This window comes from Globicephala melas, chromosome 16 (assembly GCF_963455315.2).
Source record: "Globicephala melas chromosome 16, mGloMel1.2, whole genome shotgun sequence".
Taxonomy (NCBI): Eukaryota; Metazoa; Chordata; class Mammalia; order Artiodactyla; family Delphinidae; genus Globicephala; species Globicephala melas.
This window is the reverse complement of record NC_083329.1, coordinates 69,700,740-69,715,573: the sequence shown is the minus strand read 5'-3', so window position 1 is coordinate 69,715,573 and position 14,834 is coordinate 69,700,740. Positions and strand designations below refer to the sequence as shown.

General features: G+C 44.3%; 1 protein-coding gene across 5 annotated transcripts in view; it reads left to right on the top strand.

Annotated features, from left to right (window-relative positions):
* The first annotated feature begins 830 nt into the window (after positions 1-830).
* The window catches only part of ARID5B (AT-rich interaction domain 5B), a 188,937-nt gene continuing 174,933 nt past the window's right edge, over positions 831-14,834 (top strand). Inside the window, exons 1-2 of one of the 5 annotated variants that reach the window (XM_030848203.3) lie at positions 831-1,233; positions 1,657-1,911. In XM_030848203.3, the coding sequence (XP_030704063.1) occupies positions 1,213-1,233; positions 1,657-1,911 (276 nt within the window). In that variant the 5' untranslated portion in view covers positions 831-1,212. Of the gene's footprint in view, positions 1,234-1,656; positions 1,912-2,794; positions 2,857-3,483; positions 3,558-14,834 lie in introns of those variants that run through there. The other 4 variants (XM_060286172.2, XM_030848202.3, XM_060286173.1 and 1 more) reach the window with 4 other exon arrangements.

Genomic DNA, 14,834 nt, shown 5'->3' with positions numbered 1-14,834 from the left:
ATAAATATACACATTTAAAGCCTTTATTGTCTTACGGTTCATGCCCCCGGTTTTCAACAGCTTAATTTCTGGTTGTATGTAACTAGTTTGCAAATGGATTTTTTTCAGTTTCAAACTATTATTGAGGAAGCTCCTCTCCCTTTTTGGCGGGGGGAGGGGTTGGGGGTGGGGGAGTAGCCGGTATATTATTCCTGTAGCGCTGGGTTATATAAACACATTATCATTTGAGAGCGCCCTTGGCGTCCATCAGCATTGTAAACACGTACTAGTGTATATACTTCAAAATTAAAGAATGCACACGCAGAACCGGGAGCCTGAATTCATATTCCGAGCAGACTCGCTGCTCGCATTTATTGATTTATCATGCATCGTTTATTGTTCCAGTCCCTAAATGCAGTCGCTGTCCGTTCAATATTGTTTGCAAAATCTTGAGATGTGTGTGCGCTGCTCACTTGTCTTTCTGTTTTTTTTTTTTTTGCTGAGTATTTTTTTTGCGAAGCGAACAAATGCATTAATATTTATATGTTTATATAATCGATAACCCACTTTTCCCTTCGATGTAAATAGGCATCAAAAGATAATTTAACAGATTAGTTCTCGAAAACATGGCAGTGAGGAAGCGTAATTTAACTATCAAACAAATCTACATGTCTAATAACAGCAAATCTGCTAAGGAGCATTAGAAAGAGGAGCAGCGCCCCGGAATCTCTGCAGGAAATGTTCTTTATATTAGACATATACAAGCAGGTCCTGTCAGATGCACAGCGGAGCTCGCTAGCTCTCGTCTCCTCCAAAAATCTCATCAAATGAAACCGCTAGACAAGGGAGATTGGGAAGAGGTAGATCTCATCTTCATACACTTTTAGGGCAGAATTTATTTTTACAGACCTTCCTATGTAATTTTTGCCTTGATCCATCCTCTTCCCGCCGAGATCGGACGGAGCCTTTCTGCCGATTATGAATTTGATCAACCCACGGTTGGAAGGAAACCTACACATTTTTGACAGGAGCTGAAAATTGAGTCGTCAGAGAAATATTAGGTCACATTTTCAATCATTTTGGTGCCGAAGGGGAGGCGAGAGCTTAGTTTTATATTGAGACATTACGCCGGCTGAAGGCAGAGAATGTTTTTCCCTGCCAGGACCTGATGCAATCCATTCAAGCCAACAAGTTTGGAGAGAATGTTGAGTTCAATCAATTCAGAACGTCGAGATGGAGCCCAACTCACTCCAGGTATTTCGCTCTCCTCCGCTCCTCCGATCCCGGCACCCCCCGGCACCCCCCAGCCCCCCGGCTCACCCACACCTCTGCACCCACCCACACCCCCCACAAACTTTTCACCAAACTTTTACCCTCTGCATCCCCCCAAATCATTTTTATTGTTTAAAAAAATCCCTGCAGTGATCATACATACATAATGTAATTCTACCGCCTCAGATGGAGAGGTAGGGAGAGGTGGGGGGCCCGGAGTCTTTTTTTTTTTTTTTTAAGGGAGGCAGAAAATTTGTGTGGGCTCTATTATTTTTTCCACCCAGCTTTATATCTGTTGGCTCTTCTGTATTAAGAGTGTGGATGTCTGTGTGTAAATGTGTCTGGGAATAGACGTTTGTGCTCTGATGGCTACATTATTTATTTGGTGCTTTTTTTCCCCTGCAGTGGGTCGGCTCACCGTGTGGCTTGCACGGACCTTACATTTTCTACAAGGCTTTTCAATTCCACCTTGAAGGCAAACCAAGAATTTTGTCCCTTGGCGACTTTTTCTTTGTAAGATGTACGCCAAAGGATCCGATTTGCATAGCGGAGCTCCAGCTGTTGTGGGAAGAGAGGACCAGCCGGCAACTTTTATCCAGCTCTAAACTTTATTTCCTCCCAGAAGACACTCCCCAGGGCAGAAATAGCGACCATGGCGAGGTGGTAAACTTATATCTCCCTCTCTTCTTTCTTTATTATTTTTTCCCGTAGTAATGCTTATTACAGGGCAAGCTTGAAAATACTGTATTCACTTCTGCAGGCGAACAGGATCGACTTCTTTTTTAAAGGGGTAGCGCCACTAGCTGGGGCTCGAGTATTTTGCCATTGTCAGAGTTTGGCTGTCAGCTTTACAAAGAAGATCCAACTGCTGATTTTAGTCAAGATCAAATAACTTGTTCGAGAAGGGTTTTGTTCAAGGATGTGTGTGTGTGTGTGTGTGTGTGTGTGTGTGTGTGTGTGTGTGTGATCCTGCTATTGCCGCTTGAACATCACATGCTTTTTATATTTTTTGCCTTTTGAAAATTTACCTTCGCGTCTGGCTCGGTAGGGGATGGGTGGATTTCTTTCGGTGGGTTTCGATATTGTTCCCGTTTTTCTTTTATTTTTTTTTTTAAAGTAAGTATTTGATATGTTTAAGAGGGCGGAAATTACGAAATGGAGGCAGAGTGAGATCAAAAGCTATTGAGTTGGCAAAGACGTGTTGAATAAAGTGATAAATGACAGGTACTGGAATAATACATTCAAATAACTTGCAGATCTGCCCGGGCGGATTTCAAAGCGGTCGTGTAACCGGCACAAACACGTTAAGCATTAACAACTATCTCTCGTCCCCACCCCCTCCCCCCGGACAAGCCATTTGATGTTCTAGTTTTCAATTACTCCACGCAAAGTGGACGCCTTCCAGCGCGATCTTTGGGGATGTGTGGGACGCGGACGGGGGAGGGAAGGGCAGAGGGGTGTGTGCTCACCCCCTGGCCCTGCGGGTCCGGAGTCCTCCGTGCCCAGACGGCGCTCCTGGGGAGGGTGGAGAGGGACAGAGCCTCCCCGGCACGTTTCTGGGCGGCCGCGGGGGCGCTCGCCGGCGCTCCCGGCAGGACGCCCGAGGTGAGCCCGCTGTCACCGGTCGCCGGGGCGGCCGCCCCTATTCGGCTCTGTCATTTCATGTGTGGCCGCATTTCTGCGGGCTCCCCTCGTCAGCTGACCGACCTCAGCACCCTGGTACCTACCGGGGGAACTGTTTTGGGGAGGCTGTGCCTGCGGCGCGGCGGGGCGGGAGGGCGCGCGGCCGCCTGTCAAGGCTTTGTGTTGCCCAAGCGGGAGCAGGGCAATCAAACTCAGACTTCTGAGGGCAGCTAGCTCTGTGCCAGGCTTTCGAGCTGTCGAGGTAGGTGTAAGGACCTTTTTGTTAAGTGAATGGTTCCCCGTTTAACTCATCCCGGAGCTCGAAGCTGCCTGCCAGTCCTTCCAGAATTCCTTGGTCTGGTGGAGTTGATTGTACTTTTGGCACCTCCAGTTCGCTCCTTCTCGCCGAGATCGAGTTACCCGTCAGTGGTCTATGCCGGTTAATTACCGGAGTTCGTCAAAACGTTCGCCCTCGTTTCAGCCTCTTCGGAAATAAGCCCCTCCCTCCTCTCCGAACACCTCTCCCAACCCACACGCCCTCCCCTCCGCCCTCCCGGCCAGCTATGGGTTTTAAACGTTCACCTTTCCCGACGTCTGCCGGCAATTTTACAAAGGTGTTGTTTGGAAATGCTGTGAAAAATCCTGCAGCCTACCAACAGGTTGAGCTCTTTGCACCGCCCAAGGTTTGGCTCGGCCCCCTCCCCCGACCCAACTTTCCTGCGCAGCTGTCTGCCTTCCCCTCCCCCTCCTGATTTCTTATTATTTGCTTTTCAAATTTATTACTTCAACATGGCCTGTGATCTGGAAAAGGGAAGGATTAAATATCCAGAAAAGAGCTGGTGCCTAATAGACTTCTGACTGAACCCAGAAGGAAATTATTCAGTGTTTTATGGGATATTTTGTGGCCACGCTCTTTTTTTTTTTTTCAATTGAAAGCGGAATATTTTTTAAAGACCCCGAATTGACCCCACTTGGTCCAGTTTTAATTTCTGTTGTGTAATTAAATAGTAAATTCTGATTTAAGAATAAAAGAAATATTAGCCGAAGGTTGCATCTGGTAGTACTAATGATAGTGAATAGATATATTTTTAAATACACGATTTTTTAAAAGACATTATTCATTATGGGGAAATGTAAGCGAACCATTTTAATGATCTTTGCGTTTCGTCGCTGCTATATGAGCCATACCTGAGAAAATTAATCTTGCCATTTAAAAGTAAACTCTAGGGGGTTTGGAGAGGGAGATGGCTCTATTTATATTCCTCAGCTGCATATACATCGTCTAATATTATGCATGATTTGTTTTTTAATGCTAACACGGCTGGTAATTAGCTGTATGATTATAGTTGTATATTTCATTAGGACTTTGGATGATGTCCTTGTGAATTATTCAGCCATATTAAAACAATTTTCAATTGAGATAATGACACGCCTCAAAATTATGCAAATACAGGCTACATTGTGCAAAATAATTATGACAAATGTAAAGCAGGTAGAAAGTTTCCCAGTGCGGATCGGTTTTCCACCCTGGTGATGTCATTTCCCCCCTGGCCTAAGATAGTCGGTCATTCATTAGCAGAATAGCAGCAGCAGGCTCCTCTGGAGGAGAGCCTGCAGATACCAGCATTTACTGCTGGCACCTAGAGGGGGCAACAGGGCCCTCTCATTAAGACATTTGCTTTGTTTTCTCTTACTCTGTTAACTTGTTTATGTACAGCGAAATGATTTTATTATTGATTTTAAATAGTTTTGAATGATGCATTTGCCATTTGCAATGCATAACTGAAAGAGAAAGGTTTCCTGGTGACGTGCACTGTGCCTTGGAGAAAATGTTCAGCACATTTAAATCAGCCAGTACAGTTTATTTAAAGTAACCAAATGGAGGTTAATAATGTCTTGATTGAGCTGACATCAGCATCCATTTCAAAAGGACAACCAGGACTCCGTATGCTTTTTTGGCTCAAGAACATCATTCTGTCTTTTTATGATTTCTTGAAATATAAAGACATCAGTTCTAAAAACAGGGAAATTATCATTGTGCGAGATTAGAAATAGCGTCCCTGTGTGGTTTGCTACGATCTGCAGAGGACAATTTTTTTTTTTTTTTGGTGGGGGAGGGAAATTTTCTTATTGATCTTTGCATTAATTGTATCAGGCTAGATAAGGCAGGGATGTGTATGCCCATTTTATAGATGGAGACAGAGGCCTTGAAGAGTTTATGTGGCTTGTCAAAGGTCGCCGGCTTGAACCTAGGCCTTCTTAAGCTTTAGGGTTGCTTTATTTTCCCGCTGAAACCTACCCTTGGAACTAGAGCTTGAATACATCATATTATATTCCAGAAGTGTGTACTAAATGTGGGCAGTTCCTTGTACATTTTAGAACTATATCACCAGATATAGCAGAATCATTCTTATTCTATAAAGTTCAGTTAATCCTAGCCAGTGTCATAGAACAATAACAGTTACATTTTAATACCATTATTGATAATCATTAACAATTTACTACTAGTTTAAGTAATGAGGATAATGTCTGGCCTGCTTATATCACTGCTGCCTACGCATACTTAACAGTGCTGGCAGCTGGTGTGGAGGAAAAGCATTCCAGAGACTCACATCTTGATTCTACAACTAACTATTTGTTTGCCCTTGGATAACTGTAAACACTCTGAACCTCAGTTTCTTCATCTGCAAAATGGGAACAATAGTAAAGCTGACTGGGGATTGTTATAAATATCAAGAGACATTATTATGGGCAAAATTACTTTATAACTGTAAATTAAATAAATAGAAAAGAGGGCTTCCCTGGTGGAGCCGTGGTTGAGAGTCCGCCTGCCAATGCAGGGGACACGGGTTCGTGCCCCGGTCCGGGAAGATCCCACATGCCGCCGAGCGGCTGGGCCCGTGAGCCATGGCTGCTGAGCCTGCGCGTCCAGAGCCTGTGCTCCGCGACGGGAGAGGCCACAACAGTGAGAGGCCCGCGTACCGCAAAAAAAAAAAAAAAAATAGGTGGATGTACAAGGTTGGATTTCAGCCTGACGGATCATGGGCTGGATTCTACAAGAAAGCTTGCTGGTCCCCTGCAACAGTGAGTGTGGATGAGTAAGTCAGTGATGCCAGGGAGTCAGTATCGAGCATATCTGGGCACTACAGATTTTAGCATGCAGCCAGGGTATCTATCAGTGGTTTGACTATGACCAGCCTCACTATCCAGTCAAAAATTGTTAAAAATCCATATTCACAAGCCCCTACTGGAATTAATTTATTTAGAATCTCTGGAATTGGGGTCCAGGATTCTGCATTTTAAATAGTCTTGCTCTAGCTGCGTGGATCTTGGGCGAGTTTTAAACTCTGTGCCTCGGTTTTCTCATCTGTAAAATGGAAATATGGTACCTACTTCCCAGGATTATTTTAAGGATTAAAGGAGTTAATACATGTGAAGTGCTTACAACTGAGGTGGGCACATAGCAGAGTCTCCAGTAACGGCTGACTCATTATTATTATCATTAATGTTAGTATTATTGTTCTCGTTAGAGTTTGAGACCACTACCATGGACCTTCCTAAAGAAAGCTTTTCTCTATGAGAGGGCGGCATTTAGGTTAGTTTACTAGAACATATAGCCAATTCAGGTCCCCCCAGATCAGGCTGGCTTTCATCCATATGGTGGTTTTAGCTGTGTTGCCATTATAAAAGGCTTCTTAAGGATTTACGTTTTAGTATCGAAATATGCTGTCAACTGGATCAGCAGGAGTTTTTAGAAGATCACCTGATCATATCACAGACACATTCTGAAATTCAGGAGGTGCTGGACTGGCCTTGCTCTGCCTGTGGGTGGCCACTCACTGGGTCTCTGGTCTGTTTCCATGAGCTGATTTCTTTTTTTAGAAGTTTCTGAGATCTCTTCAGTGTCCTCACTAGCCTTGCAGAATTTCTTTAACTTTTCTAAGCCTCAGTTTCTTCATCTGTCAAATGGATTTAATGGTTTCTACTTTGCCAAGAGAATTAGTAATAATAATGAAAAGGTCCTGGCAACTAGCCTCGTACCTATACATGCGAGCTCAGCAAATGATGGATGCTGTTATAATAGTTATCGTTTATTTTTAGTAATGATCTTAAGCTAAGAGAAGGAATATCTTTACTCTCTCCCTAGCAGGCCCTTTAGAACTAGGGTGAGAACTAATGAATTACATGGACAGAGTTTACTGGACTGTGACAAGTATCAGCAAACTAAGGCCAAAGGGCCAAATCTGGCCCACTGTCTGCTTTTGTAAATAAAGTTTTACTGGAACATAGACTGTTTATGTATCGTTTATAGCTGCTCTCAGACTACAGTGTCAGAGTTGAATGGTTGTGACAGTGACCATATGGCCCACACAGTGGAAAATATTTACTCTTTGGCCCTTTACAGAAAAAGTTTGCTGACCCCTGCCCTATGGAGTTGATCTGAAATAAGGAATGTGACTGTGTACCTTTTAGTCTTTCTTTCTTGGCTTTGGAGCAAGATCCAGTAATAGAAGAAATACCTTAACATTAATATGTCAAAAACCTTTATATGTACAAAATTCTGTTTTAGCATTGAGCCTAGGATGTTAAAATTTGAGAATCAGTAGAATGTATACTAAGTTGTATTTTGGATGGTTAAGTTCCCAATTCCAGCCAATGCTGGTTTCATCTATCTTGAGTTAATGAAAGCTGCTTGCTGAGTGCTATGTGCTCCGTGCTTTGCTAGGTACAGAGACGGATGTGAAACAATTCATGATGTGGCTTTTTTCCTCAAGAAGCTTATCAATCTTGATAGAGAGATGAGATCAGCACACGTTTTTAAAAAATGTAAAAGCAATGTAAGATGTAACACATTGGTGAATTGTTCTGACAGTAAATGCAATACGTTTTCAAAGGAAGGGTCACTATCTATATGTTTTTGGAAAACGCATGTGTTCAACTCCTCAGCTGCTGATTGAAGACCTACTAGGTGCTGGACAGTGGGGTACTGAGATACAGGAGAATGGCCCAGCCCTCAAAAAACTCTTAGTCTACCCCCATAGACAGACACTGGTCCCAGAAAAGCTGTCAGACTCTTATCTGCATCCCTTAGTTAAAGTGGAGATTAACTAAGGTCACTATTTATTTGTAGCCTTTCGCAATCTTTCTGGAAACTATGAAGTACTGTCTTCACCTTTGAGGTCTTATTCACTCCATGCATATTTATAGAGCACCCATTTTGTGCCAGAGCCTATTCTAGGCCCCGACATCCAGCATTGAACAAGACAGACAAGTACCCCTGCCCTCAGGGGACTTACAGTCCAGTGTTTGGTTTTAATCTCCCAGGTAGTTTTTACATGGTGCTTCCTGGAATGGTTATCTGTGTGCTTTTCCTGTGCTTGTCACTCCCTCTTCTCCCTCCCCACTGCAGTGCTGTTCTCAGAAGCAGAGGGTTGTGTCTTACTCACCTCTGGGTCTCCCCACAGCAGTCAGTGCATTCATCAAGTATCTACTGAATGACTAAATGTCATGATTAAAATGAATGCTTCCCCACAGCCTGCTTTCTTTAAGCTTGGCCCAATTTCTTTCTTTCTGGCAGAGGGTCATTCACCTGTGGGCCAGCTCCAGCAGCCCACCTCACACTTCTTTCTCTTCTAAAATCCATATCATTTTGCACCATAGGCTGTGAAAATGCGCAAAGGTTTTTTTTTTGGTAGAACTCGCCAGAGAAATTAGTGACTATTTGGGACTGAATGATCAGGCGAGAGCCAGCATCTCCATCTTTTTTTTGTTTTGTTTTGGTTTGGTTTTTTGCGGTACGCGGGCCTCTCACTGTTGTGGCCTCTCCCGTTGCGGAGCACAGGCTCTGGATGCGCAGGCTCGGCGGCCATGGCTCACGGGCCCAGCCGCTCGGCGGCATGTGGGATCTTCCCGGACCGGGGCACGAACCCCTGTCCCCTGAATCGGCAGGCGGACTCCCAACCACTGCGCCACCAGGGAAGCCCCAGCATCTCCATCTTTTTGAGCATGTTTCCAGTCTTCAGCCATCAGCCTATAGAAAGTCAGGGTTTTGGGGGAATTCCCTGGCAGTCCAGCGGTTTGGACTCTGAGCTTTCACTGCCAAGGGCCTGGGTTCAATCCCTGGTTGGGGAACTAGGATCCCACAAGCGGCACACGGTGGCAAAAAAAAAAAATGTATTAAAAATAAATAAAGGTTGTTTAAAAAAAAAAAAAGTCAGGGCTCTGGGGTGGCAGTCTGCGGAAAGATGGGACTTCAGGGAAGGGGAGTCACTTCTCACCTGAGTGTTGGTTGGCAGTTCCGGCGAACTAGCATGTTTTCCAGACTGATGGTCTTGACGAGGCCACGTGTTTGATAGCAAGTCAAAACCGTAATCAATTAAAACCTGTCTTGACATTTAGAGTGTCAGGCACATACTAAGGAAATGTTATTTTTATCGAGTGCACGAGTCCATACATGTAAATACTTCGCTGTTAGTTATTAATAAAGCATGCCATTGTTCATAGTGGCATCTAGTGATACATGACTCAGGCTCATTTATCAAAGTCTAGTTTTAACCAATATCCAGAATATAATTGCTGGAATCAAATGGATTTGCTTGTCATTTTTTATAGCCAGGGTGGTTGGATATCTGCCATCTTCTACTCGGAATAATATTGTAGCTAGTGATTACCCGTTGGCTTGGCTTTTAAATAAATTTGAAATAAATTTATTGATTGTTGGCTTAAGGATTCATTCGCCTCTCAGAAATGTGGTCATGGATTCCTGCATTTCTTGAAAAATCTGCTCCTGCGCCCTCGCACGAGGATGGCTTTTTCTAGCCGCACCATGGTCCTTGCTGGCCTCCTGGAGATTAGAACCTAGGCCTTGGCCTTTGAAGAGCATGGCTCGCATCCTGTACTGTGAGCACCCGTACTGACGACACGTTTCCAACGTGCAGATGATGCTGATGATTGAAAGGGTGCTTTAGACTCATGCTAATGGCATCAAGTCTCCAGTACACACTTGCCTACATTAATTCTGCTTTTAAAATCAGACGCATTGTTAACAGCGTTCAAGATGGATATTTGACATTTGTCACACAGACTAGGACGTGTGGTTTAACTGCGTGAATTTTCTGTAGGATCTTTGTGGCTGTATGAATCGACGCACAGTGGTGGGTGTCCTTACACACATGAACATCAAGTTCCGGGTCCCATCTCCATCCTTGAACAGAGAGAAAAACTGGGGGTAGAAACCACGTGTTGCTGGTCAATCTGGTGGCCCCATAACCATCTCCCCTCTCCCCACCTTTCCTTTCTCATGACTCCAGCGCACCTGGGCTGTGAGGCGCATCCCTCCTCCCCAGAGTTGAGTTCCAAGCCGGATCAGTGGCACTTAACATTAAACTCTTGTCTTTGAGAATAATAGGCTTTGCTTTGTACACCCTCAAGCATGTTGAGCTACTGTGCAGGCTGGAAAATAAAAATGTTCTAATTGTGTCTTTTAAATAAGCATAGGATTGAATTAATTAGACCATATTTTGTCTTTAGTTGCTTAGTTACCCAATAGTATTCCTGGGCACGAGTAAGATAAATTGGCTCTTTTTGTGCTGCCTGTGTCCTTTAATCATAATTACTGTATTGCTTAGGAGAGTAAAGCATACATAGATTTTGAATTTTTTATTAATAGTCAAAAGTATGCATATGATATATAAAGTATATGCTGTTTAACCTGTTTTATATGCTTTTATGTGGGAAGAAGTTTTACTGTGGTGGTAACGTTTGCATTAGTTGCTCAAAGATGTAGTTCTGGGAAATACATAATTGAAATGTTTTTGAATTGCTTTTTCTGGCCTTTTCAATCTTATTCAAAATAATAGTGCCTCCAGTCCTAGAGCAGTCATTCTCATTTGATTTAACATCTTTCTTTGCACTGCACGCGCAGCGCCCAGTTTTAACCCTGCAGAGCCTAGATGAGGTTTTGTGATTCATGGGCCTCACACTTTGTGCCTTATGTTTTGGGGTTCACACTGTTGGGGGGCAGCAGAGCGCCTGCATCCAGCAACCATTACTCCAGTGCCCTTCGCTCTGGCACTCTTCCGTGTTCCTCACAGAAGGCTCCAGGGTTGGAGATCATAAGAGTTTGTTGTAGCTTGGACTGGACAGTGCTATGTGCTTGCCTTCTAGGGTCATGCAAAATGGGATGTGGCTTCTGGAAGGAACTTGGGTTTCTAGCCCCCTATCCCACCCCTCCACCACGGAGGGCGGCAAGAGTTGGACAGCTTGATGTAGTTATTGAACAATGGGAGAGTCTGGCTTAAGACCCAGCATGTGTGCTGGGCAAATGTATGTGAAAATCGACCCCATTGTTCTGTTGTATTTGAAAGCAAATAAATTATTTACAGATATTTGCTAATTAAAGCACATGTTGTTTTACCAGCACAAAAGAACACGGTATTACTGGAGACAAAGAAGTAAGTGCGAATAATCTAATCTTGATAATTCTGTGTGTTCTTCTTAAAGGACGAATATGTTTAAAAATATGTACATATTTGTACATATCAAAGTGTGTGTGTGTATGTATATACAGATATGTATATATGGAGGGGTGTGTGTGTGTGTGTGTGTGTGTGTGTGTGTGTGTGTGTGTGTGTTATTCTCACAAAGGAAGCCTTGCATACTACAGAGATAACAGGCCAAGTTACCATCCAGTTACTTGTCACTAGGCCTGCTCAAAGCTCCCTGTGGAACATTGGAGATGGAAATCATGTTGACAGAATACTGTTTTCCCTTTAGTCCTAGCTTTGCTTGCCGTCATCTATTTTGAGCTCAGCTCCGAGTACCATTGGGAAAAAAGCAAACTAGCCAGATACTGTACCAGGGAATAAAAATGTTCTCATTCATTACCTTGTCCTCACACTTTCCTCAGTGATGGGCCCAGGTTTAGTGGTTTCTCTTCTGTAACGACCCAACTTTGGCGACGTTCTGATTGGAAATTTGCCTTGTGCAATGAGGGCCTCTGACGTGCGGTGAAGCCATCCGATGCAGAATAGGTTGTTCTGATGTTCTGAGACCTTCCCCTGGCATGAACGATAGCCTGTCCATGGGTGCAGCCGGTCCCTCTGCCTCTGCCATCAGACATGTGTGCTTGTAGGCAGGACTGGCCAGACAGCTCTTGGCGCTGTTGATCACGATGACCAGGAAGACTTGCCATGCTTATCTCAGAAAAAGCCTCCTGGCTGATGTGCCATGGACGTTTTAATAGACTCACAGGATATTCAAGAGAACAAGTCCAGCCCCCTCTATTTACTAGATGCACAGACTAACCAGAACCCAGTCCCTCAAGCACAGTGGTCTGCTGCTTTGGGGAAGGGCTGCTCTCTTGAGGTTACCGTCTGAGGCAAGGAGGCAAGTGTTTCCCATGGGCGTGTTCAGGTGGGTCGTTCCAGTGCCCTGTCTTACACCAGTAGTTGGTGCCTCTGTGGGAGATCACTTTTATAAAGTCACTAATGGAGTGTATGGTTTTTATTCTAATGATGAGATACTTACCAAAGGGTGAGTGATTACACAGAAACCAGGCTTTGATATTCAGGATCCCCTCTGGATTTCACCTTTATTACCCTCATTTCCAAATTCTTTCCTGGAGCCAGGAGGGCCCTCTGATAGGGATATTTATATTGACTCAAGAAAAGCATTCTTGGTGATAAACAGAATTGGCATTTCTGCTACCGTCTGATATTCATGGATGGTTTCTTCCATTCAGAAATTTTTATTGTGTGCCTGTTATGTGCTGGTTCTCTGCACTGGGATATAACAGTTAACACAGTGACTAATACCCAGATAAAGATTTCTGTTCTTATGTTACTCACTCTCTAAAGGAAGAAGGAAAAGGTGAGTTCATTGATTTATCCAAAATGGAGGAAACCCATCACCAGACACTGTAGTCTTAGAACCACATTCACACTTCCTTCTTCCAGGTGCACAACCCAGAGGAAACATCCCAACTTGCTGTTTTCCAAAACCATTTGCAAAAGTTTCACCCACAGTGTTTTCAATGAAGTTACATTTTTTTTCTATTGAGTAGCTATTATGTGTCAGGCATTGCAAATAAATTAACATATAAATTAAATACTCATTTAGTTCTCAAAGAAATTCTCTAAGGTTGGTAGTATTGTGACATTTCCACACTTTATAGACTAGGCAACTGAGACCAAAAGAGGTGTTAAGTAACTTGCCCAAGGTCACATCTAAGTGAGACTGAGAGGCAAGATTGAAAACACCGGATTCTCGATTCTGCCAGGTGATCTTCATATCCCCCTATTTAGAATATATTGAGAAATATATTATATATATTTTCATTTTATACTGACCTATTCTTTATCTGAGCCTTTATGAATAGTTTCTTTTGGTCCTTCATCTATTTATTTAGCATATGGTTCTTGAAAGCTTCTATCCTGCTGTCTGGGAACTTGCATTCAAATTGGCTGTTGACTGATCCGCGAGTATTTGGTAATAATACCGCGCACCTGCTCAGTAAAGTGTTTGCACGGGCTCTTTAAATCCCACAAGCCCACGGGAGGAGCCAGGCACCTCCCTCCTGAGCGGCGTCTGTGTGCAGGCCGTGCTGGGCCCTGGAGAGACAGGTAGGAAACCAGGCAGATCCTGCCTTCGTGGGGCTTCTCACTGGGTGGGGAGCACAGGCACGATTAAGCAAACAATCCTAAATAAATGGGTGATTTTGTGGTGCGGTCAGCATGGAGAAGGGAAAATACAGCGACCTATGATGGCGTACCTGATCTTGTTAGGAAGGTCTCTGGAGGCATTTTGCAAGAAGTAGTGTTTGAACTCAGGGCTAAAGAGATTCCAGTGACGATTGGGAAAAGGTTTCTTGGTAGGATGTGGAGGGGGGAGCGTTCTCCCTTTGGCATGATTTCTGGGCTGAGCCGAATCTTGGTGAACCCAGGAAACAGGTTGGAGACGCCCACTGAAGCCCACTGGAGGCACCTACTATTTTAGATCCCATTGAGACACCTGCGTAGCATTTTCAGAACTGATTTACATTGGCTGGCTGGCTGTGGAGAAGTAGAAAACGGAGCCGCAAACTAAGGCCTATAGGCCAAATCTGACCCACTGCCTGTTTTGTCAATAAAGTTTTATTGGCACACAGCCACCTGTTTACAAGTGGTCTCTGGCAGCTTTCACACTATCGTGGCAGAGCTGAGTAGTTGCGAGTGACGCACAGAGCCTCACGTGTTTACCATCTGACCTTTTACGGTAAATGTTTGCCTGGCCCCTGGTCTGATACGACTTTAATAAAGTTAGTAGTAAAACTAGGTGCCGACAGCTTTACATGGACATTCTGTTTACTCTTAACAGCCACAGTACTATGAGGGAGGCTCTAGGGCCATGTCGTTCTGCAGGCGGGCAACCCGAGAGGCTAGGTAACCCGTCCAGGTTTCTAAGTTCACTCATCAGGTAAATGAGAGAGACTGAATGGGAGCTCGAGCTGTCTTGATTCCAGAACACAGGCGGCAGACGCCTCGTGCTGTCCTGCCGACAGGTCGAGGAATTGGGGGTTGTATCCGAAGAGGGGTGTAAAATTTGCTGAGGTTTTTCTCTGTGAAGTAAAATAGCACAACTGCTGTATCCTGTTCAAAAACCACCTCCTCTATGATGTCTTCCACTGACGAGGAGAGAAAGGAGCCTGGAGCAGAGGCACAGGTGTGGGCCGGGCAGGGAGGCCGAAGTGGATGGAGCCAGGCTGGGAGACAGAACCGGGGAGCGTGTGACTCGTCTGGACGTTGCCCCTCGGGTCCTGTCGAACGTTGCATGCGGGCAGCAGTGTCATTTGATGTTGCCATATCTTTCCATTTTTTCAAGAGACGTGCCAGAAAGCCAGATTTTTGTGTGGTTTTAGTTGGCAGTTCCATACAATTTTTAAGAAAACACTGTGGGCCAAACGCAACATGTATTCAGTCTAG